Genomic DNA, 24,450 nt, shown 5'->3' on the forward strand with positions numbered 1-24,450 from the left:
TTTGAGTACTCTTCTTACCATAGTAGATGGTCTTTATAAGCTGCTATCGCTGAAAAAAAAGAAGTATCACCTGGTAGTTAATCATTTCCAACTGGTAATGAGCCTCCCCAAGTTAGATAGACTGGTCTTTGGATGATGGACACACATCCAGTCTAGTTGTATCTGGACATGAAACTTACTGGTAGGTAGCCTATTCTTCAAGAACCTGGGTCCATAATGAGATATCAGAGCAGAACTTCCTTGGAGGGGTATGTGATCATTACCATTTTCTACTTCAGAAAACCAGATCAGAAACTGAGAGGTGCAGTGAAAGAACCAGCTTCATCAAAAACTTCATAATAAGACTTTATCAAAAACAGGTCATGTCAGACTAGTCTCAGTTTTGTAGGGAAGCTAAAAAGTTGGTGAATTGGATGTTAATATGATGGCTACCAGGATTACTTAAGCTAGACTTTATTTATGACATTTTTGGAAAATGAGTAATATCCCACTTAAAAATATCAATAGAAAACCCTACATGAGATTAAACATCCAATGGAAACTTAACTTCAGCCCACTCTTTGGAGCTGAACTGCAGGACATTACACATGACAATGTGGTGTAATGGATCATTAGTCTGTCATCAGAAAAATGTTGGACTGGTAAAAAAAAAAGATAGGTCTGTCATGTGCCAAGAATTAAGGGTTACTGATGGACAGTTCTTGTTCTCCATTTGGATCCTCATAATGTCAAGAAAATGAAGGGAAGATCTCCAACACATTGGATGGTCCACCTGAGGTGGTGTTATAGGAAGAAAAGGACAAAGGTCATAACAAAGTTATAGGAGTGAATGGGTTACCTATTTGAATGACTACTCATTACTACATTTGAGACGTGTTATCTACCTATATCCTGAAGACTCTGAAAGATCAAAGATCAGTTGTTCTTTTTTTAGATTTAAGATTTTTTAGATTTTAGATTTTACATTTTTAGAATTTAGATTTTAGATTTAGATATTTTATTATTCCTAATTATATATGAAGATAATTTTTAACATTTATTTTTTAAAAAAGTTCCACATTTTCTCCCTTTCCTTCACTTTTTTCTCCTTGAGATGATAAGCAATTTGACATAGATTATATATGTGCATTGTGAAATAAATTTCCATATTAGTCCTGTTCTGAAAAAAGACACAGAACAAAAGGAAAAACATGAAAAAATAATCAGCATGAAACTTAACATTGTAATAAAATACTGCATGATTTCCAGTAAGAGTTGACAAAAAAAAAGGTTATTCTGGATAAAAACTCAGCTGAGTAGAAAGTTGCCTTCACCAATTATAAAATTTTACTATGGTTACTCTCCCTTTAATTCATAAGGCTCCAAAGACCATCACAAATTCTTGAGATAAGTAACTGCAAGGGAGGCCATGCATAGAGGCACACCCACAGCAAAGGAGGTGGGCATGACCATGAATCACTTTGCAGAGTCATTGAAGTGCAATGAGCTGGGAAAAGCCCAAGGGAAACCAGTAAGAAAATTCCTACTTGGGGTCAAATTGTTTTGACTGCATTCTATATTGTAATGCTATTGGGTGGATTCTCTGACTTGGACTACAAAATGACACAAAGACCAATGAAGAAACTGGATGGAATTGAATAAATTGGATCTTAGGGTTAGAGTTGGAAGGGCCCCTAGAGCTCATCTAGTCCAATTCTCTCATTTTACAGTAAAGAAAATTGGTAATAAAGGATTATCTAGGATGCCTAGGATCATCTAAGTAGTTAGTGGCAAAGTTGGGATTTGAATCCATACCCTAATACCAAATCCAATATACCTTTCAAAAATATCTAACCCCAGGTGATTGATGGTCCACATGGTGGCATCTCTTTCAAAAGATCTTGACTCATTTACTTTATCTACTGTATCAAGTGAGATACCTTATATAAAACATTTTTTGCAAACCTTAAAGCATTATATAAAAAATTGGCAATTGTAATTGTTGCTATTTTTTTTATTGTTTGGCAAGGACTACTCACTGCCCAAAGTCAGTCTACAGAACAAATTCAAGAGCTTGGAGAATGATTGAATGTACAGAACGAGTTGTATCAGGTAGTATTTCTAAAGTAAGCCAGCCTCAATAAAAGTACAAATGCCTGGCATGTGGTGGAGCATGAATCTTAAAAAGTCTATTAAACTGTAGACTATTTGGGTGATAACTGGGAGAAATTGGTAGGAGGATCAATTAAGCAGGGGATGACAGGGCTTGTCCTGAGCACAGGCATGGGACAGAAATGTGAATCCAAGAGACAAGGTTGACAACATGATCATTTGCCTCCAAATTACCATTGCAAACAGCCTCCAAAGATCAGCCTTCATATATACATAGTGTGGAGAGGGTATTGAGCACACTAATTATTCAGCAGTGCCAAAAGGTACTAAATTCAATCACTATTGACAGTGTACCAAAGCATACTATTTTTACTTTTTAAAAAAATGTTTTTGTGTTTTTTTCTTTCTTATGGTTTTCCCCCTTTAGTTCTGATTCTTCTATCACAATATGACTAATATGGAAATGTGTTAAACATATATAACCTAGTTTAGATTTTCTTGCTGTCATAGGGAGGGGTGAGGGAGGGAGGGAGGGAGAAAAATGTAGAACTCAAAACCTTACAGAAAATGAATATTGAAAACTATCTTTACATATAATTGGAAAAAATAAAATTAGAATTAAAAAAACAAGTCATGTGAATTAATCTCTTCATTTTACAGATGAGCAAAATGAGACCTAGCAAGATCAAACCATGTAAGCAGAGTGGCAAATCAGTATCAGAACCAGGGTTCAAACTCAGGTCCTTTTTTTCTTGAAATTCAGGACTCTTTCTACTATACCATTATTCAAGGAATTGGGTTAGATGACCTCAGAAATTTCTTCCAGTCTTAAAACTATAATTGGTTTTATCAATTAGAAATTTATTTACAAGAGAAAATATTTTTCAATTATTTTTCTTCTGTTGAAACTCATAGAAATATCAGCGCAGAAGAAAGTATTGCTTATCTGCAGTATTTCATTCTGCAACCATGCTGCAAGACATTGGAGAGGCCATTCAGTTTGAAGTAAGCATCGGTAATTATGGCAATAAATTTGACGCTACCTGCAAGCCCTTGGCATCAACAACTCAGTACAGTCGGGCTGTGTTTGATGGTGAGAGATTTTTCATCACTCACTAAATTTGATTCTTTCCCTCCTACCTATGCAATGCATGTGCCATTGGCCAGTTAACTACTTATGGAGAGAGAATATGTCTTAACCCTTTTGAGATTCTCCAAAGGACCTTGAACACAGTAATATTGAGATAAAAATACATTGAGTGAATGTATGAATGAATTTCACTTCCTCTTTAGTAATTTTGGGGGGTAGATAGTCTAAAAAAGATTATAATCACAGGGTGAGGCACAATAAACAGGAACCCCACACCCCTTCCTGCATGGAATTCTTAGTAAGTTCTTAACCTTCTGAGATGAACTTTGGGGAGCATAAGGCTCAATGGGGTAAAATATCAGAGGCAGATTATGCATCAAACCTATCCTTTTCTTTGTCCATTTTGTCTTATACTACTTTCTCAGACTGGGAGAGATTGACCTTCTGCAAAGCTATGAATTTCTGTGCTATCTTATCCTCATTCAGGGAATGGAGAGGGGGAATGGAGCCAATTGCAAAGACATTATTTTTCTGAAAATTTAGAATCCATTCTAACCCAGTTCACTGTGCTTATGAGAAAGTATTATATGAGAGACCAGAACAAGATGTAAAAACAAAACAAACCTTGAGCCTGGAGATGCATCATGTGTTATTGAAGTTTCTTAATCAGGGAAAAAGAATCAGAAGTGGAAATTCCTATTTTTTTTCATTTGGAGCTGTTATTTGGGGAAATTTGTCTATTACTCCTAATGCTAGAGAAATGACTGTGAAGTTGAGTTATTCAGCCAATGATCAGACAGCTAATATAAGTCAAAGAAAGACTGGACTTGCATAAAGATCTCTAAGACTCCAAGAATATTCTTTTAGAGGGCAGCTAGGTGGCGCAGTGAATTGAGCACTGGCCTTGGAGTCAGGAGTACCTGAGTTCAAATCCGGCCTCAGACACTTAATAATTACCTAGCCGTGTGGCCTTGGGCAAGCCACTTAACCCCATTGCCTTGAAAAATCTAAAAACAAAAAAAAAGAATATTCTTTTAGCCATGACACCATGCTGCCTCTTAGGGCACCTGATAAGGCAGAGAAAATGGGCAATGACATTAATATTAAACTTAAACAATTTTTGACAAGGATTGAAACATAAAGGGCTTCTGACTGACCCCTGAATAAATAGAATATTAAATGCTCAGAGGAAGGAACTTTCTGGTTAATCAGTATTTTATCCTGGCAAAGCAAGTGCTAAATGGTTAGGGCCCTGGTCTGAGAGATTATTTCATAAAAAATTGACATTTCAAATATTAAAAGTAATGCTGATCCATGAATGTTCTATACTAGGGAATTTCTATTATTATTTGCCATGGGCCCGGACAAAGCCGGTGGTGACTCTCACTTCTTATTGGGAAGACATTAGTCACAGACTGGATGCAGTGAACACTATTCTAGTCATGGCAGAACGACTGGTAAGTCATTACAAATCTCCTATTCTTGTTCTTGTCCCTCTTTCTACCTCTGTAAGAGAGCACCCTCCTTCTATTCTTGCATCTTAGCAAAGATGATAAAACTGAAGCAAAGAGGAAGAGAAGAATTAAATAATCAATCACTTAATCCATAATCATTCATTTTTGGCAGTGTGCTAAGAATTAGTGGTATAGTCAAAAAGCAAAACCAGACCTGCCCTCAAAGAGCTTACATTCTAATTCTACATATTAGTATGTGTGTGTGTGTGTGTGTGTGTGTGTGTGTGTATGTATATATATATATATACATATACAAAGTAGATATAAGGTAACTTTAGATGAGAAGGCACTGAGAATTGGGTAAATATGTCTTTAATAAGCACCAAGAAGATTGAAATAAAAACTTAGAACATAGGATGGGTGCTTTGATGCTAGGGCAGTGAGGATTTCCACTAAGAGAAAAATCCCCATGAACAAAAGGTTGAATACTGATATTACTTCCCTTTATAGTAATGTCTTCCTCATTAGGAGATTGGAATTACCTTGGTGTGAATACTGTTGTTTCATTTTTTTCATGCTCAGCTCTATAGATATGGGTGGGAATAGGAAGTTATTTAGGGGTGGGACTGGTGGAATGGGGAGGATTGCATATCTAGACCCTTCTGCACAAGTCAGACACATGTCTATAAGATGGAGTTTGGGGGATGAACTTGCTCTGGTCGTAGCAATCTTATCCCATTGTTAGATTGAGCTTTTACTAAAAACCTATACTGGTATAGAAATGATCCTAGATTTATTAAGTGGATTATTGCCAGTGGAGCCTAAGTTCTGAAAAATCTCTCCACATTCTAAAGACTCTGAATATGGGGGCAGTTAGGTGGTGCAATGGATAGAGCACTGGCCCTAGAGACAGGAGGCCCTGAGTTCAAATCCAGCCTCAGACACTTAATAATTACCTAGCTGTGTGACTTTGGGCAAGTCACTTAACCTCATTGCCTTTCCCAAAAAAAGGGGAAGACTTTGAATAAGGGCCTGAGCATGAACTGCTTTCTGTTCTTAGAGATCTAGGATCCATGTTTCAAGATCAAAGGGCTGATGAGGAGCACCTATTAAGGTGAGGAGGGGCTGTAATCTAATGTAATTGAAGGAAGGAAAGTCTTAGACCATTTGAAGATCAGGGATTTTCTTTCCTAAGGCCCAACTTGTCACACCAGGCTCAGTGGGCCAGAGGGACATGTAGACCAGATAGATCCACCAGGACAGAGCAGGTGCTTCAGGAAGATCATTGGATCATAGATACAGAGCTAGAAGGGCTCTCAGAAGCTATCTAGCACAATGCTATCATTTTACAGATGAGGATACTAAGGCATAGGGATGGTAAATGAATTGTCCGAGGTCATATGTATCAGGAGAAGGAGGATTTGAACCTGAATCCTGACTTGGGAGCCTTCTGTCTTTATAGTAGTGGATACAATGAGGGAAATTGGATAGTTGGGTGGGAAAATGGGACTGCTAGTAACTGGGGATAAAAAGACAAAAATGAAACAGTCTCTGTCTTCAAGAGGCTTTTATTTTTTGAAATGAGAGAGTACAAATGCATATATAAGTATGTACAAAATATATTAAAATAAAAACAAGTAATTGAGGAAGGAATCAGGAAACCTCATGTAAGGAGTGGTTCTTTTAGCTGAGCTTTGACGGAAACTAGTGATTCTGAGAAACAGAAGTGAGCATTTTAGGTTGATGATTAGAGCTAGTGGAGAGATACCTCAGAAGGTGGGTGGGGGTACAGATCATAAGCCTGGAAAGTCTGATAGCAAGGTCTTAATAGGCATCCAGTATCTCCATCACTTACTAGTGGTTGTCAGGAACCCTAGCCTGGACTTTGGGTGGCCTTCGTTGCAAGGACACACCATGGTAGGGCAGGGTCTCCATCCTGTAGGGCCTGCAGCACACAGTAAGATTCCAGGGCAGATGTTGCCTATAGGAAAGATAACAGAGCCCTTGTTCCTGGGGTAGTAGATCCAGTTACAGAACCCATAGCTCATCCCATCCCTATTTTTACATATGAGGAAGCCGAGACCTGAAGAGGTTGAGAAATTTACCTAGGCATATAGTTTGTGAGGTGCAAGGAGAGTTTTAACACCAAAGAAGAAGAAAAGGCTGAATTGGTTAGAGTTATGGCCCTGAGCTAGCTTTATATTTTTCTTGACTGGGCTGGGTGGGTGCCAGGGCTTGGGTGAGGCATCTATTCCAATAAGAGAAACCAGTTGAAGTGGTACCAGGCTGATAATCATCTAGCTTTCTGAAAATGGGGCATGGGCTGTGCCCTTGGGTGACTCAGATCATGAGATAACTTCCTTAATCGTTTTTTGACTTTTTTTTTGTTTTTGTGATTCTATACAACAGGTTCTGTTCTCCTTTCACTTCAAACATATAAATGAGCCTTGCTCAAGCAGTGAGAGTCAGTATGAATCATCAACAGACAGAAAAATCTGAGTGCAAGCCTCTATTCCAGGACTAGTGCCAGGCTGAGAGTTCTGGCTCTGACAGGAATTAAAAAAAAAAGGCCTCAAGACATGTCCTGTGAATAGAAGGCAGTGACTGATGTCATTTAAATACCTGAGGATACCTAATGTTATAGGGGTGGAGTGGGAAAAATGTCCCACAGCTAACTGAGGTCTATGATAAGCCAGGAGATGGAGCATAACATTGGCACTTCTCTCTGCTTGGAGTTTGAAGGTTAAGCCTACAGAATCGGTCAGCTCTGCAGTAATTGCTTTAAGATGTACAAACAGAGATTTTTAGAATTTAGTATTAGGTGGAAAAAGAAAGTTCTTTCATGGTTAAGGGGGCATTTCAAACCAAGAAACCATTGTTTATTAAATGATGCCAAAGGACCATCTTCCCTTAAGAAGATTATATCCTGTTCATTATTTCCCTACTGAAACAACTCTCCCCCACCATAACAGTAACATTTTAAAGAAAGAAATTAGAGATAACTAATCTATATGTGTATGTACATTCACCTGGACTTGCTATGTTAAATATTTTTCCATTTCTTGATTATAAGTAACTCGAGGAGAGTTGAGTAAGGGGAGAAATTGAGAATGTTGGAAGAGGTCTTAGAAGACCAATTTAAGACTATTTTTGGATCATTTTTCATTATTTTTCTCTCTTCTTCCCACCCCTGTATCCCCCGCTATTTTAGCACTTGAACATGGAGAATTTAAAATCAGGAATACAAGCCAAAATTTCTGGGAACGATTTGGCTGAAATGTGGCTGAAGTTGATTGATGAGCTTGTAGAAGACACAAGGTAAACACATCTTCTAGCTTTCCTACTGGCCTCTTATAATTACTTTGTCCTAGTCCACAGACATATAACCCTTCTCCTCTTCTTCCCCTTCCTCAGTTTTACAGATGAGGAAGCTGAGGTCCAAAGAGATGAAAGCAGTTTACTCTCAAGTCATACAAGGAAGATGAGTCTGGATTTCAAACCTAGTCATAACTTGAGTTTTGACTCCTATTTAATAAGCTCAGAGTCTTTAGAATTGTTATCTTAAAAAAATAACATTAAGGGTTCTAAAAAGCACTCACTGGAAAGGGAGTGGTGGCAATTGCACAAATACAAAGAAATCTCCAGAATCTGCCTTGTAGTCAGGAGTCTAAGGAAGCTATGGTCAGCCCCACCCAACATGCCCAATTCAGTCTGCTCTATTCAATGTGCCCAGTTCAGTCCACCCATTTCCATGGTTGGGTGTAAGAGGAGCTTCATTCTTGCATGTGCGTAGCAAGGGCAGAGGGAAACGAGGTCTTTCTCTCCCCCATCCCCTCTGCAGACCTACACAGACCACCCTGGATAGATTTAAACAAAATGGCCTTCTGTTTCTATGAATGTGGGAAGTAAGGGAAGGGGAATAGTCCACACACACACACACACACACACACACACACACACACACACACCCTTTTTTTTTCATGGAACAGCATTCTTAAATTTACACTCTAAACCAAAAGCTGTTTAATTTGCAGTTTTAGTTAATGCTTTATGACTTGCATCTCTGTTAGGAAGCCCAGTTATTGTTTGATGAGTGGACAAATGAAAGGTTATTGCTGAAGAGACTCCTGCAGTCTTTGAGAAGTTTGTCATTCAAGAGAAAGGGCACTCTTTCCAGCTCAAGGCTAAGAATTCTCTACCAACCAGTGGAAGACTGCAATCCAGGGAAGGCTTGTTAGGTCAAACAACCAGAATTAGCCAGATTTTCTTTTCTCTGAAGCCTGTTGAAATACCAGGAATTTCTCTGCCCTCTTGTGCCCCCTGGTGGTGTACCTAGTAATGACAAGTCAAAGTGACCCGTGAAGGAAATTTTAATTTAATTCTTTGTAGAACTCTAGTTACTGTAAAAGCATTGATAGTGGGATGGGGGTAGGAGATCACATATCCACTTTCATTTTAAAGGCTCATTTCAATGATTGAAATCTTCAAAATTTTGGACAAAAATCATTGAATTGATATCATCAGACATGTATATTTTACATTGATCTCTCTTAAAAATTACTGGGGATTGAGGGTTTTGTTAAAAAGTGACTTGATTTAGTTAATAGAGTCAGGAAGAGCTGGGTTCAAATCCTGCCTCTGACACATACAAGCCATGTGACACCAGGCTAGTTATTTTAACTCTGTATGAATCCGTATGATAACTGCCTAGGATAATAGTCTATTAAGCTGTCCCTGTCCTGCCAAACACACAGGACAGGACAGGATCTATGTTGGGAGGAGTTCTCCAGGCTTGGGGGATCAGGTACTGGATTTGATAAACAAAATGCATCATACAGCTTCGTTACTTTCCAGTTTATAAGTGTGATATTTAAAACTTAGGTAAGAAAAAATTCTTAAAGACATGTTCATTTCCAGTCATGTCCAACTCTTTGTGGCCCAATTTTTGAGGGTTTTCTTGGCAAGGATACTGGAGTAGTTTGCCATTTCCTTCTCAAGCTCATTTTACAGATGAGGAAACTGGGGCAAACGGGGTGAAATGACTTGTCCAGGGTTACATAGCTTTGAGTGACTGAGGCTGAATTTCACCTCAGGCAGATGAGTCTTCCTGAGTCTAGGCTTGGCACTCTACCCACTGTGCCACCTACCTGCTCTTAAGGACACACATACTTTTAAAAATTCCTTGTTTTAGAGTCTGTACAAAAATTCTTTAAGTAGAACTTTCAGTCTAGACAATAACTAGGGGTACTTTTGCCCAAGACATGAAATTTTGACTGTGGTAATAGCACCTTCCTGAGCGTACTCTCTCCCCTAGTCGTCTCAGCACCAGCCATGTCCAGTTGTATTCTTCTTCTCGTACTGGTCTCACAGTCTGCCATGTCCATTGGTGCTCCTACTTCCCTGCCCCAATTGGCAGCCACACCTTCAACAATATTTACACTTCAAGGTGTTATAGGGTTTTCTTTCTTCCCGTTCTAGATAAACCCCAATACTAAACTCCAAGTGAAAATATTATGTTGCTCAGTTATTAAGAATTAGGAGCTTAGGGAACAGAACTTCTAGGAATACCCATTTACCAGCCAAGGTGATGTGATAAAAAGAGAACTGGAGGGGGTGGGCAAGATGATTGATATCTAAGATCCCTTTAAACTGTAAGATTCAATGATTCCATAAACCTGTAAACCCAGAGTCGAATTCTTATCTTTCTTACTACCTAACTGCATGAACAAGCACTTTACTTTATCCTTCCGACTCCAGTGCCTTCCTCTTTAAAAAATGAATGGGTTGCTTTCTTCTTGCTCTGACATCTTTGAATTCTCAGAAGCCTGAAAAGGTATTCTCAATCATCCTCTACTAACATCTTTTCAAGCTATTCCATGGACTAAAGGGAGAATAGGACCAACAGCTCTGTATCCCACACTCAAGATATCTGAGACTGTTCCTAGCTGCCAGAATCACTCAATTTCCTACTTTTAAAAAAAAAATAGACTATGACTTAGAGGAGGAAACTAGGTGGCCCAATGGGCAGTATACCTGCCCTGGAGTCAGGAGGAACTGAGTTCAGATCTCACCTCAGACACTACTAGGTATGTGACCTTGGGAAAGTCCCATAACCCTATTTGTCTCAGTTCCACACATATAAAATTATCAGAGAAGGAAATGGCGAACCACTCCAATATCCTTGCCAAGAAAATTCCAAGTGGGATCATGAAGAGTAGGACCAACCAAAAAACAAATGAAAAGTACCTGTATAATTTTTAGTGCTTGTATGAAACCCTGTGGCAGCTAGATGACACAGTGAATAGAGTACCAGCTCTGAAATCAGAAAGATTCATCCTCCTGAGTTCAAATCTGGTCTCAGCCATTTACTAGCTATGTGATCCTAAACAAGTTATTAACCCTCTTTGCCTCAGTTTCTTCATTTGTAAAACAGTCTGGAGAAGGAAATGACAAAAAAACTCCAGTATTTTGGTTGAATAAATCCCAAACAAGGTCACAAAGACACAACTGAATAACAATTATGAAACCCTCTATAATTTCAGAATATTTCATAACTACTATATGATCATTACACAGGCAATCATTGTGACCTGAACTAAGACATTTTTGATTCTATGATAGAGGCTTAGGGAAGACCAGGTATTTTCTCTGATGTTTTTAAATTTTCAAAATGGAATGGATTTCATGTGACTAGGCACTGAAAGATTATTGTTGTTGAAAGATGCTGTTCTTTGTTTTTGTTTTTATTTTTAGCATCCCATTGCCTTCATTAGAAGGAAAATCTAACGTCACCATCTTAGACACTCAGATACAAAAGTTGCGTCTTAGATCCCTTTTTCAGATCCAGGAAGCAGCTGCAAAAATGAGGTCTGAAGCCACGGATATAAAGTCCACTTTGATGGAAATTGAAGATTGGTATGATAAACTGATGCAACTTTCCGAAGAGGTTAGAACTTGAACTTATATAAAGTTTTGTCTGAGAGAATGGATGCTTCTATGCAAAGATGTTGACCATATCATGTCTATAAAGAGTTAAGTGAACTGTAGGACAAATAGTGTCTTGTCTCAGATCCTTTAAAGATTGACTTGATTGGAGGACAATTCCAGGGACATAGGTGTAGTCTAGTCTGGTCCTCTCTCCCTGGGCTGGTTAGGAGTTGGTACTGGAGGATGAGTTATATTCTGATCAGCTCTAGAGATGTTTCTTCACAGTTCTGACCAAATGAGATCCTGTGGTCAGCTCTTGGTTGGGTCAGACCTCTGGGCCTGTTCTGTATAGTTCCAGGCTCAGTCAGTAATTAGGACCAATAGTACTGAGGATGATCTGACAATGAACTGCTCAGGAGGGGAGACCACGGTAACTCTATAGGTCCATTAGTCAACAGTCACCTGACTACTTGGGATAACATTCCAATTCAGAATTTTAATTGACTGCCAATAAATTGTTGGATGGGAAGATTAACATAACTTCAGAAATAAAGCAATTTAGGCCAGCAGGGCAGAGGAATGAAAAACAGAAAAGGAAAAAAAATGGTTCTACCTTCCAGATTAAACTGGAGGAAAAGGTTGGAGGACTCCTCCTGTTGAGAGAATTAATGAGGGAAGGTTTAAAGTGAATAACCAGTGGGGAAGAATAATTGAAGACTGGGACGGTAAAAAGTCTTGACATCCTGTTATTTGAGGACTGATTAAAATAACTGGGATGTTTAATCTCAAGAGAATTAGACTTAGTGGGAATATGAAGAGTCATCATGTGAAAGACAAATTAAATTTATTCTGTTGGATTCCAAAGGACAAAACAAAGAATAATGAATGGAGGATGTGGAGTCAGATGTTCCCTCCATGTAAAGAAAACCTTCTTAACAGATTAAATCCATAAATATTTATTAAGTGCTTACTATGAACCCAGGACTGTGATAGACACTGAACAATGAAATAGTCTTTGACCTTAAAGAATTTACATTTTATGAAAGAAAATCACAGATACATATATAAGTATATACAAATACTTAAGGATCACCTCTTCCCAAAAGTAGGCAGATATAAAGCACACAGAATAAATTCAAGGTGATTTGAGTTGAGGCGTGTGTGTGTGTGTGTGTGTGTGTGTGTGTGCGCATGTAAATCAAGAAAGGCTGCATGTAGGAGTTAGCATTTGAGTTGAGCAACTAGGGATGCTGAGGTGAGCAAGGAAAAGGCGTATATTCTAGGTTTGGAGGATGTCAGTGCAAAAAACATGGAGTGGGGAAAACAATGGATTGCTACATGTGATGAAGGGAGCAGAGAACAGATTAGATGAATTCCAGAATATGGGGGGGGGTGTATCATATCTATTGAGTCTAGAAAGAGGTGGATGCCAAATAATGAAGGTCTTTGAAAGCTAAACATTGCAATTTATATTTTATCCTAGAGTTAATGGGATCTATTGGAATTTATTAAGTAGGAGAATCACTAAAAATTAGATTTGTACTCAAGGAAAAGCTGTGTGAAGTGATGAAATTGGATAGGGAGGCCATTCTGGAAGGTAATCTAGGCAAGAACTTGTGTGCTACAAACAAATTGGAATAAATGGCCTCCTAATAGCCATTACTATTATGAGATTTTGTTTCCCTCTCACTATTCACTTATTGTTTAAACTGTGTAGGGAGGCCCATGAGGCTAGAAGGAGGCTAAGACTGGAGGAAGGAGAGGGAACAAATAAGAAATTGAATGATGGACTTGGGGAGGGTTGGGTTACAATAAGAATAAGGACTGGGTTTAGCAAGTAGACAGAAGCAGAGGAGCTGAGAAGGAAGTAGATTGTTCTCAGGGATTCAAGCAAGTGATTTTGTAGGTAAAGTAGGTTAGACTGGGGTCCTCCAGGTTTGACTGAACTGGTGTCATGCGGGTCACTGGAGACAAAGAATCTGATTAATTTTGAGGCCAGTGTGCTAGACAGGTCTTAAAAACAGCCAATGAAATTTCTAACCACATCACTTCCTTGCTTGAGAAGCTCCAGTGACTTCCTATTGCCTCTGGGATAAAATATGGACTCCTCTGTTTGGCATCTAAAATTTGTCACAGTCTGGCTCTATTCTGTCTTTCCAGTATGATTTCATAAAACTCCCTTCCATGCATTCTATTTTAGCCAAATTTATTGACTGGTCCTTGTTCATGACATACTATCTTCCACCTTTGCATAGGCTCAATTCATGCCTAGAATGTTCTTTAGTCCTTCTATTTCTTTGAATCCTTAACTCAGTTCAAGACAATTCAAGTGCCATCTTCTTTAAGAAACCTACCCTTATTCTCCCAGTGATTAGTATTCCCTGACTCTTCTCCCCCCCCACAATCACTTTGTATTTTTAATATGTTTACTTATATATGAAAATATTTTATCCCTCTAGCAGAATGTAATCTTCTTAAGAGCAGGAATGATCTTTTGTTTGTATTTTTAGCACCTAGCACATTGCCTGACAAACAGTAGGTGTTTAATAAAAGTTTACTGATGGCTTGATGGATGATTGCCAGACAGGGTCGAGAAGAAGCATAGGGCTAAATGCTGAGGTCATTGAGGTAGGACAAGCACTAAAAATAGAAGCTTAAAGTAGTAAGTACTGAAGTAAGGATCTGGTGAGGATTTCCAATGTGAATTAGAATGGTGGCAGTGGATCAATGGTCTGGAAATGGTTCTGGGCAATAAAGAGTAGGCTGACTTCTCCTATCCTATTGAGATGTGGTGAATGAATGGTATTTTAAGTCACCAAATTTTCAATATAACAATTCGGAGATTTTCCAAAATTGATCAAAGAGAGAATAATGAGCTTTTGAACTTGGTCAGCCAATCAATAAGCATTTATTGTTTATGATATGATAGACACTCTGCTAAGAGCTAAATTTACAAGAAAAGGAAAAGGATAGTCCTGCTCTCACAGTGCTCACAATCTAATGGGAGGAGATCACACACAATAACTATGAACAGACCAACAATATGCAGGATAAATTGGAGATAATCAACAGAGGAAATACACTAAAATTAAGAGGGTTCAAGAAAGGCTTCCTATGGTTAGGTGGAGTTTTAATTCTGTATAAACCTTTTTATAAGTTCTTGAACCAAACAAGACCCAGAATGCCTAAACCTGGCCAAGGGGAAGTGGGAGAGGAGGGTCTTGTAAGACCTTACTCAGCTCCAGAGTATCCAAACTTAGAATAGTCAAGGAGGATATTAAGGCCAAAACATGTCAGCCTGGTGGTACAGGCTAGCAACAGCTCAATAAGGAACGTAATTATAGAAAAAACTACTAGTTCCAATGGCTAGCAGTATGGCAAAATGGAAAGAACACTGGACTTGGGTTCAAATCTCATCCAGTTATTTCACTTAGGCTGGGACTCCAAGTCGGTCTTTTTTTTCCACCTCTGATATCTGTCTCTATGATGTGTTTTTATTTAGCAGAATTAAGTAATCTTGCTTTTGTTTTCTTTTTTCTACTCACCAAAATGAACAGCCACAAAACAGTATGCCTGATATTATCATATGGATGATACGGGGAGAGAAAAGATTAGCCTATGCTAGAATTCCTGCACATCAGGTTTTATATTCTACCACCAGTGAAGAAGCTTCTGGGAAATATTGCGGGAAGACCCAGACCATCTTTTTGAAGGTATGGAACTTCATTCCTCAGGAAATTTAAAAACACTTAAATATAAAACCTATGTTTCTCAGACTAATAACTACAGATATTTCCCAAAATAATTATTTTGAAAATATCGTGTCCTGACTGCCCCAAAGAAAGTAAGAACCCTGCTGTGTATTTATCTCAAGCTTATTGAACTGGGCTTATTTTTCTCCTGCAATTTTCCTTAAAACAGAATAGAAAATATCCTTTTTCTCATTGGTAAATCAGAACAATCCCTTTATGAATTAGTCTTGGACTAAGAAAAATAGGGAAGGAAGGTACCTCTTCTTTTGTTTGTTTCTGGTAACTCCAGGGGGTGAATTCCAGGATATTGTTCAGAGGAAATACTCAGTTGTTACTAGATTCCCTAACTGCTGCCATTGTCCAATTTGGGGGAAGAGAGAGGGACATTCTTTTTCTGTTTTTATTTTTTTGTGTCAATTTGAAATTTAGCTTTTAAAAAAAAGTGTTATCCTGATCTGTGTAGCGGTAAAATGCTTCTTCCTGTGTTAAGGTTCTTTTTTAAGGTCACTGCCTACAACTCAGCCCATAAACTATTTATCTTGTGCATTCCAGTACCCACAGGACAAGAGCAATGGCGTGAAGGTTCCGGCAGAACTGCGTGTTAACATTTGGCTTGGATTAAGTGCTGTTGAAAAGAAATTTAACAGCTTTGCTGAAGGGACGTTCACCGTCTTTGCAGAAATGGTATATTTCTCTAGTGTAACCATTTTTTTGCTTTTCACTGTTGGAAATTCAAATTCCATCAAAAGGTCTCCCAGTAGGTATCCCTGGCAAGACCTGGGCTGCTCCATTTTTAAGCATCCCTTCAGAAGGTGATCAAAACTCCATCAATTTTACTGATTATGTAACTGTGAAAGTGGCAGTGTTGAGTGTATCATATGGCAGGATCCTCAGAGAGCTCAGATTTCTGTCTGGATTGTTGTTTTCCACCTAGCCTTCATGTGACCTCCTAAAAGTTCCCCAGAAGTCCGATGGCATATCATTTATTCAGTAATGATTCACAAAGGCAACAGAGGTCTGAGACCTCAGCGACTCTGAGAGCTCGGAGCAAGGAGCTCAGTCAGATATTAGAGACATGCTTTTGAAGATCCTTGAGGAAGCAGACTTGGATTCCTTCTGGAGGGGTCAACATACTCTGAAAGAGTTTTGATCAAAAATATCAAGTTACTGTTGACATATAGCAGTCAGAATAAGCAAAGCAACCCATTAAAAGAGACTTTGTGAGATATTCAGTCCTCAAAAACTTAGCTTGTTTATATTTGAAAGGTAGAAAACTTGGTTCAGACGCAGGAAGATATTTTGTTTTTTAAAATTATATTTATTCTATTTGCCTCAAGTCAGATCTAATACTTCCAAAGATTTTGGATGACCCTCAACATTTGACTGGGACTCTGAGGCTGACTCGGGTATAGTAAAACAGGATTTTAGAGGACATCTGTATCCTTGTCCTCAGCCTTTCATAATTAGAGAAGTCTCAAATGTCTTTTGTTTGCTCTGTGCCTCAGTTTCCTCCCTTATGAAAATAGTACAGTAGTGCCTATTCTATCAGCTTCTTCAGGTGAGATAATAGATATAAAATATCTGGAAGATGAAAAGGCATCATACTGATTTGAATGTTATTCATATCTGTGAGTTGAGTAGATTTTCATATATGAGCTGTTACACTGCCCATGCATTTCAATGTATTTTAATGAATGAATACTGTTAGTAATAAGTTATCTTGATGGTTAGAGGACACGTTGGGCACTCTCTCCATTCTGAGGTCAAGTCTTCTTCCCTGATTAGAAAACTATTTTTTATATTGATGATCTACTGGTTGTCTATAAAGAGATCACACAGGGTAAGAAGTGACCCATTCATATGTTTCTATTCTTAGGAAGCAACTTTTTATATTGGTGATTCACTGATGCTCTATTCAAAGGTCACACAGGAGTTGGAAGTAACCCATTCACATGTCTCTATTCTAAGGAAGCTACTTCTTATATAGCGATTACCAGTAGTGTATTTTGAAGTCACACAGGTTAGGAAGAGGCTCATCTATATGTCTCTAAGGAAACTGTTTCTTATACTGATGATTCACTGCTGTTCTATTTTAAAATCACTCAGGGTTTGAAGTGACCCATTCACACTAGTCAATAGACCAGTGAGTACCTCTGAATGTAATATAAACAGAGTATGGTGATAACAGTACTTGGCTCCTTAACTAAATGATAATGAGAGATCATACAGAAGATGAGAGACAATTTGGTCCAGTGGAAACAAAATCTGAACCCAGTTTGGAAGACCTGAGTTTCAGTCTTGCCTCCAGCTCTTATGAGCAGTCTGACTATGGGCAGATCACTCAAACTTCTTGAGTCTCATTAAGTTTTCTCATCTGTAAAATAGGCATGATTACAGTACCTGCAATACATATGTCACTGGATCATTATGAGGCTCAACTGAAATAATGTATAGAAAGTCCTTTGTAAATCTTAAGTGCTATTTAAATATTATCTATAAAAGTCTTTGAGACTGCAAAGGTCTCATATAATTATTATTGTCCTACACAACTACAATATTATTCTAAAGAAGTTAGAGGTGGCAGAATTTAACTTGGCCAGAGTAGGTTTCAGTTCGTCCTGCCCTACTCTTCTAGATAGTGGAATTACAGGTATAGCGGACAAGAGCAGAGCCCAGTCACATCCAGTTTTAGTGACTTAAGCGGTAGCCTCATCAATGATGACCCATGTTAAGATGGGCAGAGTTAGGGACAGAATAGTGGATAAAGAGAATGGGTGAAGAGACAGGAATTTCGTGAGTAGAAGTAGTAGGCAGGAACTGCTATTCCCATTTAAGAGATGATTAACTAAGATCCAGAAATATTAAATCAGGTCAAAGTCTCTCAGTTTGTTAATGGTGAAATTGAGGCAAGCACAAATATTCTGTCGCCTAGTCCATTTGCAGGAGGGTAAGGGGGTATAGGAGGACTGGCATCAATATCTAGGGAAATATTATTTTATTTAGAAAATAGGTCTTTTAGGACAATGGAGCTAATTAAGTGATGTCTGATTCTTTTAAATACCACATCGGTATTTTAGTTCTGAGGCTAGAATTAGCACCATACTACAACTCCTCTCCAACCCCTACTCAATGATTATGTTTAGATGGGGTGGTGTCAGAAAGTTTCTAAACTTTTTAACTTAGAATCAGAAATTCAATAGGTTCACCTACTCTGAAAATAAATTTGAAGAGGGCATCATAAGAAGGAACCCCAGATTTTGAGGATAACCTCCATCACCCGCAAAGTCTCTTCTAAGGGTCAATGAATATAGACTAGAAGGGAGAAAACCTGTTTTTTATTTCTGTGTCTGAGAAGATATCTTTTCTGCATGTACCTTGGAACAAGATCTTTAAGGAGGACTCTAGTTAAATAAAGACAGAGATATCCTATCCTAGAAAGACTTTAAAACAACCAGACTGGCCTTATTCCTTTTCCTCTAATGGTGTTCTTTTTATATTTTAAAAAATAGTATGAAAACCAAGCGTTGATGTTTGGAAAATGGGGCACTTCTGGACTTGTGGGTCGACATAAATTTTCAGATGTCACAGGAAAAATAAAGCTCAAGAGAGAATTCTTTTTGCCCCCCAAAGGCTGGGAATGGGAAGGAGAGTGGATGGTTGATCCTGAAAGAAGGTAAGTTTTCTACTCATAGAAATGTATTGGTTTTTTTTTTATTTCTGTCTCTACCAATCAGTATATGATACTGAGTACACAGTGAGTACTAGTTAATTTTGTAGAACTTCATGGAAAAAGAAAAAGATGTCACCCATGCTAACAGCAGCTGATAATATTCTATACTAGAATGAACAAACAAATAATCTTGTGGGAGGAATTTTCTGTAACTGACTGAAAATGGGGGTTTCTTACACAGATATACTGTTCCTACCATCTGTGTACTCCAAAAACAGTCTCATTTTCTCTTTGATCTGGTAGGTTGACACTTGAAAAAGTTAAGCCTAGGAATCAATCAATATTTTGGGCCAAATAGCAAAGACCTGATATGGAATACTTTCCTCTGTTGCTACAAGCAGTGCAGCTTTGGGAGCTAGGCCATTGTCTCTGAACCACAGTGGCTTCACAATGGGTTGGTTTTCCCCAATTCCCATTATCAAACTCATAAGACAGTAAGAGGACCCTCAAAAGTCTGCATTTAATGTTATGACCTCCACACTGATGCCATAAAGGAGGATTCAAATCCAACACTTTTTATTGCATAGCATTATAGTGTTTTGTTCGAGTGTATTAAATAAAATCATGAAAAAGTAGTTGTCCTAAGTCTTGTAATGACTTTCAGGACTCATTTACATATTATCTGACATTCTTAAAAATCAGATATAAAAGTTTTCCTTCCATTAAGAGGAACAAGGAAAGATTGGAATGATGGACTCCAGCTTCCTTGAATGAAATGGAGAGCCAGTAGGAGAATTTATTATCTTTCCCCCCTAAACCCAAGCTTTTTTTTTTTTTTTTGCTGAAGATAAAACCATTCTTCTGGTCTCCAAGCTTCATATTCTTGGTATCCTCCCCATATCTGTCACATATTCAATCAGTTGCCAAACCTTGTATTATCAACCTCCCTAACATCTCTTGCATCTTACCCCCTCTCTTCCTTCATACAGACTCTTACCACCTCTCAATTAGATCATTCCCCAAATTTCCCAAATGGTCTCTTTGCTTCAAGTCACTCCCCATTCCAGTCTCTTCTGCACACAATTGTCAAAGTGATTTTACTTAAGAAATGAGTTGACACTCTCTTACTCAATAAACTCCATTGGCTCCCTGTTGCCTGTGTGCTAAAATATAAACCCTTGTTTATCACAATCCAGCTCCAAGCTTTCTTTCCACCCTCATTGCACACTATTACCCCTCCCATATTTTATAGATCATTCAAACTGGTTTTTCTCTGTTCATCACAAAGGACAATGTATATTCTTCCCTCCTGTGCCTTTACATCTCCCATTTCTAAAAACATACATTCCCCCCTTATCTCAACCTCTCAGAGTTTTTAATGTCAAGGTCAAATGGTAAAGTCTTTGTGAACTCTAGGTAATAGATTTTTTTTCCCAAGCCTAGATACTCCTAAGTGTCCTGGCAGCTTTGCTGTCTGTTGGATGGGAGAAATTCAATTGTTTTCACTATTGTATCCCATTGCTTGGAAATCACCTGGTTTAGCAGCTTCTAACTCAAGGAGGGATTCATGGTGTGGTGGAAAGAGTGTTGGATTTGAACTCATAGTATGTGGATTTGAAGCTCAGTTCAATATAGAGTGTGGGACCTGAGTTTGAATAGTTCAAATCTAACTTTCAAACACTTAGCACCTGTATGATCCTGGGCAAATCACCTACCTCAGTTTTTTCAGCTATAAATTGGGGAAATAACTGTAGCTATCTCTCAGAATTGTTATGAGAGTTGAATGAGATTGTTTCTCTAAAGTCTTTAGAATAGGGCTTGACACACTTATAAATACTTCTCTTCTTTCCTTCCTTGTGTGATCTTGGGTCAATCACTTCCCTCTTTAGATATCAGTATACTCATCTGTGAACTAATGAGATTAACTTAGATAAGCTCTGAAGCTCTGATTCTGTGATCTTATGATAAGAACCATTGATTGAAAAACTTCCATCAGTAACATGATTTCTCCCCAGTTTACTGACTGAAGCAGATGCTGGTCACACAGAGTTTACAGATGAAGTGTTTCAGAATGAAAGCCGCTATCCAGGAGGAGAATGGAAGCCAACAGAGGACAGCTACACAGATGTGGTGAGCCTCTCATTTTCTCTTAGCTCTGGTAGACTGACACTTGAAAAAATCTTAAGATTAGGAATCAATCAGCCACAAGTCTTTGATTTTCTCCTGTGCTTATATCATTGTTGTCACTATTGTGCTATCTACTAAACGGGGCTAGGTCCAATATTGATTTTTGTATTCAATATGATGATCATCTAAAGCTCAGACCAATGTTTGGAACTGAAAATTTTACCTTCCCAGGATTCATATGAGAGAATTCATTGACATATATGTGTGTGTGTATCAGTTTAACGCAAAATGAAGAATCTGTAGATAGAAATCATTTCAATATTAGTTTCCAAAGTTGCAATAGTATGGAATGAAGCGATCCAAAAATAGCATGGTTATTCTAACAAGGTCAAGTTGACTGTTAACATCTATGACCCTGAAGGGAGGTGTTCAACCAGACTGATCATGGGAAGATGATTCTGATCTTAGAATTTTTCAGTGTTTTTACATTCATATGAGAATTCTATATTTTGTTCAGTTGTTTCAGTCATGTCTGATTCTTCATGAATCCCAAGGCAAAGATACTGGAGTGGTTTGCCATTTCCTTCTGCAATTCATTTTAAGGATGAGAAACTGAGGCAAACAGGTTTAAGTAACTTGCCTAGGATCACACAGCTAGTAAGTGTTTGAAGCTAGATTTACACTCAGGAAGATGAGTCTTGTTTGGTCTTTCAGTTATTAAGATGCTCCATTGTTTGGACTTCAAGAATATCCGTTTCTGGGATAGCTAGGTGGCACAGTGGACAGAGAACCAGCCCTGGAGTCAGGAGTACTTGAGTTCAAATTCAGCCTCAGACACTTAATAATTACCTAGCTGTGTGGCCTTGGCCAAGTCACTTAACCCCATTGCCTTGCAAAAACCTAAAAAAAAAAAATCCTTATCTGTAAAGATCAAAAAATGTTAATTGAAATTGATATAGTACTTTATAGTTAAAAAGGCTTAACATATATCATAGTGTCATTTGTGAATCAGTGTAGTGTAGTAGAGTACTGATTTTAGTATCAGGGAGGCCTAGGTTCCAATCTCAGCAGTCACTTAGTAATTGTTAATATTGGCAAGTCATTTTTTCCTTTCTTAGCCTTAGTTTCTTTTTCTTTTAAATGGGTACAATATTACCTTTCATATCTCCCTTAGAGGGTTGAGGCTAAATGTAAAAATACATGTAAAGTCATTTGGAAACTTTAAAATATCACACAATTGTTGGCTATCATTTTAGTCCACATAAACATCCTGTGAGATAGCGTAATTATCATCATACCTATTTTGTAGAGGAGGGCTTGAGAAATTAAGTTACAAAGTCAAGACAAGTAGCTGGAACAGAATTGAAACCCAGATCTTCTGACTCAAATTCCAGTTTTCTTTTCATTAAACTACATTTTTCTACCCTACAGGGAAGAAAGGTATCTTATTCTCTATTTTGAGGAAATAGGAATCTAGGGGATTAATTCACATTTCAAGGGACCTTGAGTAGTAACAGTGGTTTAGGGTATTGTCCCTACCTCCTAGATATTTCAGAGTCATCGGGAAAGCATCATTGAGAAGTACTAAAACTTTAAACCAAAGTTAAGAGTGGAGTTATAGAAGTGAAAGCAAAGATCTCAACATAAAGCATGATTTAGTCATTAGATATACCTAAATTTTAAAGCTACCTTACCATACTCTACATGAGATAGGATTCACTGTTTTGCACAATCGTTGCTGGCTCTGTGCTGGTTTACATCAGGGGACTCCCTATATTTGAATACAATTAGTATTTCATTGTTTCTTCCTTCTGGAATATGCTCCTTCCTCCAAAGTCTCTCCAATGAACAGATGCATTATTTCCTAAAAGAGCCAAATCTCCCTAATCTTTAGGGAGATTCCATGATCCCCTTACCTAAGAGGCAGTGTTATATAGCAGAAAGAGGTGGGTATCAAAATCAGGCGATATGAGTTCTAATCTTATCCCCGTCACAAGGCCGTGGCTTCTTATAGGTAACCATGAACCATATAATCCCAAATTTGAAGTCAACTGGCTTCTAAAGGCAGGCAGTAATTCATGCCTTTACAAAGGACTTCTGTTTGCAAGTTAAAGTTAGACATGTTTATGAAAAAACATGGAATGCTAATGGTGTTAGGGAAGTCTGATGAAGGGGTGACAGCATCACCCCCCCATCTTTGCACATTGTTTGACTCTCCTTCCTCTCCTGTCCTTTGAACAAGAATGGTGAAAAGGCAGCATCACCTGCTGAGCTGACTTGTCCCCCTGGCTGGGAATGGGAAGATGATGCTTGGATGTATGATATAAACCGAGCTGTGGATGAAAAAGGTAATTGATACCTGTCACCAGGTTATTTCATTACTCTGTTTGCACACAGTATATGTCAATAGACTAAATAATACAATCCAACATGTGTCCTTCTCCAGTGCAAGAAGGAAAAATGAACTCCTTAGGAGAAGGAATTGGTTTTGTCTTTCTTTGTATCATCACATTGAACCCAGTGCCTGACCCATAGAAGGAGCTTAACAAATTTCTATTAACTCATTAACTAACTGCTACAAGAAGACTGACACAGAGAGTAAAGATTCAGAATGTTCTGATTGTGGAGGTGAACTGGGTGATTGTACAGGATAAGCTGGGGCAGAGAACTATATACAACAGAGTAGAGGGGTGATATGGGAACTAAGAGCCTGCAGGAATTATTCATCAGTGCAGAGTGGGAGGTAGAATCACAGGCTCATGGAACTGCAGAGCTGGAAAGAACCTAAGCACTCCTCTAGTGAAACTCTCATTTTTCAGAGACCCAAGGGTAAGTGGGAGCTGCTGAACACTTCCTGGAGATTTATTTATTTTCCAGGCAAATTGACTCCTTACGCCAGTGCTTTAAAAACTCTATTCCAGGCTGGGAATACGGAATAACCATTCCTCCTGATAACAAGCCAAAGTCCTGGGTTGCTGCTGAGAAGATGTATCATACACATAGGCGGCGGCGAATGGTTCGTAAACGCAAGAAGGATTTAACCCAATCAGCATCGAGCACTGCAAGGGTAAGAAAGTCGATCAGAAATGGATTTTTCTTATACCTCACAAGTGACCAAGAACACTCAGGTGTTCATTTCTAAAGAGTCAAATGTTCTAGGCAGTAATGGAAACAGGAATTCTTTACCATAATATATTTCTTATTTAATAATGGATTATTTCCACCCCGGTAAAACCAGAAGGTCTTAGGTATTATTTCATGATCCTTTTTATCTAAGAGGCAGGGTTATATAGCAGAAAGATAAACTGTTTGAAGCATCAGGAGGTATAGGTTCTAGGC

The 24,450-nt window shown here is 38.3% G+C and overlaps 1 protein-coding gene across 2 annotated transcripts in view; it reads left to right on the forward strand.

Moving 5' to 3' along the window:
• MYOF (myoferlin) overlaps window positions 1–24,450 on the forward strand; it is a 157,902-nt gene that overhangs the window by 93,130 nt on the left and 40,322 nt on the right. For both annotated transcript variants that reach the window (XM_074233352.1, XM_074233353.1), the window contains 10 exons: window positions 3,007–3,184; window positions 4,514–4,638; window positions 7,847–7,953; window positions 11,389–11,581; window positions 15,120–15,275; window positions 15,867–15,998; window positions 18,824–18,987; window positions 21,000–21,114; window positions 23,354–23,459; window positions 24,033–24,178. In XM_074233352.1, the coding sequence (XP_074089453.1) occupies window positions 3,007–3,184; window positions 4,514–4,638; window positions 7,847–7,953; window positions 11,389–11,581; window positions 15,120–15,275; window positions 15,867–15,998; window positions 18,824–18,987; window positions 21,000–21,114; window positions 23,354–23,459; window positions 24,033–24,178 (1,422 nt within the window). The remainder of the gene's footprint in view (window positions 1–3,006; window positions 3,185–4,513; window positions 4,639–7,846; window positions 7,954–11,388; window positions 11,582–15,119; window positions 15,276–15,866; window positions 15,999–18,823; window positions 18,988–20,999; window positions 21,115–23,353; window positions 23,460–24,032; window positions 24,179–24,450) is intronic.

Source organism: Macrotis lagotis, chromosome 4 (genome assembly GCF_037893015.1).
Source record: "Macrotis lagotis isolate mMagLag1 chromosome 4, bilby.v1.9.chrom.fasta, whole genome shotgun sequence".
NCBI lineage: Eukaryota > Metazoa > Chordata > Mammalia > Peramelemorphia > Peramelidae > Macrotis > Macrotis lagotis.